The sequence below is a fragment of the Penaeus vannamei genome, chromosome 1 (genome assembly GCF_042767895.1).
Source record: "Penaeus vannamei isolate JL-2024 chromosome 1, ASM4276789v1, whole genome shotgun sequence".
Taxonomy (NCBI): domain Eukaryota; kingdom Metazoa; phylum Arthropoda; class Malacostraca; order Decapoda; family Penaeidae; genus Penaeus; species Penaeus vannamei.
In genome coordinates this window covers 35,571,095-35,575,828 of record NC_091549.1, presented here as the reverse complement: position 1 = coordinate 35,575,828, position 4,734 = coordinate 35,571,095, and the positions used below count along the sequence as shown (strand labels likewise).

Here is a 4,734-nt window from a genome sequence, read left to right as displayed (position 1 = left end):
TGCCTTCTGAACTTCATGTTCTCTTGGTCCTCAGGTGTGCCAGCTCGCCCTGGCCATCGAATCCGCTCCTTATGACCTAGTTAACTCCGCTGAGGTAAGTCGTTTCTTCGAATCCTGTTTTTTAATCTACTGAATTTCTTCATATTAGAATTGGCTGCTTTTTAATTTTTCTATTTATTTATTAATTCATTATTATTATTATTATTACGTTCTCCTTAAAACAACTGGTGTAACAAGTAATAAGAGCCAAGTGTCTGTTCGCAGACGTACGAGGAGCGCGTGTACCCGGCGCAGAAGTGGGTCACCACATCCCACCTCTCCATCTCTCACCAAGAAGCCACCAGTGACGTCATGTTCCGCAAGCTGTTCAACTACATCGACGGACAGAATGATGCAGGTAATATAATGTTGCAAGGGTGTTCATATGATTTTCCGTATTAATCTTATTTCTATGAGACACAGTAAACTTTTTCATACATATATATTTATTTATAAACATAAAATTATGTATGTATATATTTTCACCCCATAACATTCAGTATGTGCGAAATTTAAGTAGAAGGGGCAAGAGAAAGAATAATAGAAATAGGCAGGGTGAGAGTGACGTCCAGAAATTTAAAAAGCGTTCTCTCCGCTCCTGCACAGCCATGAAGATCGACATGACAGCTCCCGTGACGACGCTGGTCATCCCCGGAGAAGGACCCAACTGTGAGAACAACTTCACCATGAGCTTCTACGTCCCCGCCGCCCACCAAGACAACCCGCCCACGCCCACCAACCCTGACGTGTACATCGAAGAGCGACCGGAACTGCACGTTTTCTCCAGGTAAATTGGATTTTATGTTTCTTTCTCTTTTACGTAGTTTATAGGAAGACAAGTTCCTTTGCACAGTGAAAACTAATTTCTGGTACAAACCCTGATGTAAATAAAAACTGCTGACTTTGTTATAGGAGGTTCCACGGGTTCGCCAACGACGAGGACTGGATCGTGAACGCCGCGCAGCTTCACGACGACCTGGTGGCAGCCGGCGAGGAAGGCGTCGACTTCCAGACCTACTACACTGTTGGCTACGACTCTCCCTTCGTCATCATCGGCCGAAACAACGAAGTCTGGTTCATGAAGAATGATATGAATTGATAAACTACTCCAATCAACTTTGTAATGTTAGCTTATTTATTATTTATTATTTTAGGTACTGATATGCAAAAATAAAAAGTGTAGTACGTGAGAACATTTGATTTTTTTCCCGAAGTTTTACCATTTAATGTGAATTCTTGTGAACTGTGCATAAGACTAACATGGCATAATTAGAACTATAAAACCTTGAAAATGGCAACGCCTAGCCAACAACGCAAGTGTATAGTGTATGCTAGAAAGACTCGTGGGCTGTAAAGCCTGTGTCTTAAGCCGCCCTCTTCTAGACCCAGACTGAGGTGCTTGTTTTCTATGATTTTTACATCACACATTCTAAGAGAATAATGATGCTAAAAAGATAAATAAATAACATAAAAGATGCAACAACAGGTGGTCATTTAATGATCAGTTATAGAAAACTCCAATAGCTCTCCATGCGCCATGGATGCGATCATCACTCCTCCCAGCTTCACGTGGACCTCATCTAGGAAGCTTCGATTTCTAACTACACTCGCTACTTGTTGGCGTTTAGAGCAACAGGTAAAGGTAAAGTTATGGCCAATCGGCGTGCAGACGCGCACTGGCTTCATGCTAACTCCTACCTCCTTACTCCCTGTGGTTAATGGGTGGCTGTGGGGAGGTGGGCCTTGTTAGTCCGCCCCCCCCCTCCCCAGAGACTATGTAGCAAATACCTATACAATTATGTCTCGCAATAATGTGAAAGAGGAGCCACTGCCACCACCCATTTAGATGAGCATCCTCATCTGCTTCCTGGTAATTCGTCAAGTTGGCAGGGAAATACCTATCTCTCCCCGTGAGAAGATACAGGGGCGTCTGATTAACACTCCTGTGGACCGAAGTGTCTAAGACCAGACGAACAGACAGAAGCATCTGGTCCCAATCCTGTGGATGCTGACCCACCAATGTCGCCAAGGAGTCCTTCAAGACCCTGTTTACCCTTTCCACCATCCCGTTTGCCTGCGGGTGATAGCATGTTGTGTACATGGTTTTTACTTCCAAAATCTGGCAGACCTGTTTAAATAATCTATTCGTGAACTCGCTACCATTATCCGTTAGTAATGTCCGAGGCGGCCCAAACAAGGTGAAGAAACGTTCAATGAAAGCGACTGCAACTGAGTCAACATCTTTGTTAAGTAATGGAACAAGTTATAACGGGAATAACATATATACATATATGTTACGGGATAACGGGGAAAATGATCAATTACAACCAAGACATACCGATGCCCTCTGGCAGACGTCACCATTTCGATCAAATCAGCCGAGACTCTTTCAAACGGCTGAGTTACTTCCGGCATAGATGCGAGAGGAGCCTGCCTAGATGCAAGTCCTTTCCTCCTCTGACACTGTATACATGACCTAACAAACTTGGTGACCTCAGCTAACATTTGCGGAAAATAATACCCGTCTCTTAGCCTACAGTAAGTCCTAAATATGCCCGGGTGAGCGGCAGATTTGTCACAATGCACAAACTCTAGTACCTTACTCCTTAAAGGTCGAGGGATGACAAGTTGCTGTATGATCCTTTCTGGCAATACACGCTGGCGATACAAAAGGCCATCTTTGAGTTCAAATTCATCAAGTGGAAGGGGAATCCTCCTAGGAGCCCTTTGTTCCCTGAGGTATAAAATGATATCATTCCATAGCGGATCATTCTGCTGTGCCTCTGCTACCTGCTGTGAATCGAAACCAGCATCAATAAGATCTACTTTGCGACTGAGGAGATCTGGAAGGTGATGTGAAGCACCTGGTTTGTACTTAATTTCGTAATCATAAGAGGAAAGTTCGTGGCTCCATCTTGTCATCCTAACAGACTTTGCAGATTGTTTAAAAACATACACCAAAGGTCTATGATCTGTATAGATGGAAAAATGACCATATAAATACGCATTATAATGACGTACTGACTCAACCACGGCAAGCGCTTCTAAGTCTATCACTGGATAATTACGTTTGGACTCTCTTAACTTCTGTGAGAAATATGCCACAGCTTGAGGTATACCCTTCTCGTCCCTTTGCATTAAACAAGATCCTATTGCTACACCTGAAGCATCAGAATGAACTTCAAACTTCCTGCCAAAATCTGGTTTTCGTAAAACAGGCGCTGTAACTAACTTATGTTTCAAACCATCAAAAGACTGTTGTTTTCGTCTCCCCATGTAAATTTTTCGTTTTTCCGCAAAAGTCTAGTTAATGGGGCCGCCAACGTAGCATAATTGTCTACGTGCTTGCGGAAGAAGCCGGTGGCACCCAAGAACTGACGGACCTGTCTTATCGTCCGTGGAGGCTGCATCCTCGAGATGGCTTCTACCTTCTCGGGGTCAGGTGATATACCCTGTGGAGTGATAAGAAAGCCTAAGAACTTGAAAGAATTTACTGCAAGTTAACATTTTGATACGTTAAGCCGAAATCCTGCCTGGACTAAGAGGCCAAGAACCTCGTCAAGGTGAGACAAATGTTCTTCAAATGATCTTGAGTAAACTGCGTTAATTGCACGTTGAAATGTGCTTGAGGCTGTTGCCAAGCCAAAAGGCATACGATTAAAATGTAGCAACCTAAATCCATCACTAAATGCAGTCTTATTGCGATCTTTAGGCTCAACCTCAATCGTCCAGTAAGCAGACTTCGAATCGAGCGCTGAGAACCACTGCGTACCTGATAATTCATCAATCATTTGGTCCAACCTGGGCATGGGGAATGTATCTGCAGTTGTTACTCGGTTCAGACCTCGGTAATCCACACAGAAGCGGATACCTCCATCCTTTTTCTTAACAAGCACCACAGGTGACAACCACGGAGATGTTGACGGTGCAATTATACCTTCCCTCAGCATCTTATCACACTCCTCCCGAATGATTGCTCACGCACTCTCAGGTAACCTCCACTGGCAAGTGTGTATCGGATCTGTGTCAGCTGTAGGAATATGGCGTTTGATATTAGGTACTTTCCCTAGTGGTGCAGACTCATCAAATATCAGAATGGCGCTGCAACACTGCCATCAACTGACTACTTCTGTGTGAACCAAGATGATCGAGTTTAGCTTTTGCTATACAAGACTCACCCGAAGGAGTAGAAATAGGCAAGACGTCCGTACTTACAGTGGGAAAGAGATCAAAATCATCATCATTGTAACCAAAGTCGGTTGTACCAAAATGTTCATCAAAACCATCTGTGGTCATCAAAATCTGAAAAACACGAACAATTAGAATGTGCAAGACCTAAACTACTGTCAAAACCAAAACCATCACCAGAATATCTTGATATTCATTACTAAAATCATTAAAATGACTAAAATCATCATCTTCATTTAACGCTGAACCATAAGATTCATTCCTTGGGGATTTATAAACCTGGTCTATGCCTTCAATAACAGCAATGTTTACTCCTTGTTTTAAAATCACAGGATATTTGTGATCATTAACTACCCAAATAGATAATTTGCCTCCCGACACCTGGGTTACACGACGTGGAATGAGCACCTGAGCAGTTTTGCCCGTGACCATAGTAACCATCTGAATGTTGTCCGGAACCAGCCCTATAATAAACTTTCCCGTCTCTGGTGGACAAACTACCGTTTC

General features: G+C 43.2%; 1 protein-coding gene across 2 annotated transcripts in view; it reads left to right on the top strand.

The window, feature by feature from the left end:
* The window catches only part of LOC113813866 (heme-binding protein 2), a 10,577-nt gene extending 9,348 nt beyond the window's left edge, over nt 1–1,229 (top strand). For both annotated transcript variants that reach the window (XM_027365922.2, XM_027365921.2), the window contains exons 2-5: nt 35–94; nt 265–397; nt 646–826; nt 952–1,229. In XM_027365922.2, the coding sequence (XP_027221723.2) occupies nt 35–94; nt 265–397; nt 646–826; nt 952–1,138 (561 nt within the window). In that variant the 3' untranslated portion in view covers nt 1,139–1,229. The remainder of the gene's footprint in view (nt 1–34; nt 95–264; nt 398–645; nt 827–951) is intronic.
* Nucleotides 1,230–4,734: the final 3,505 nt, after the last annotated feature.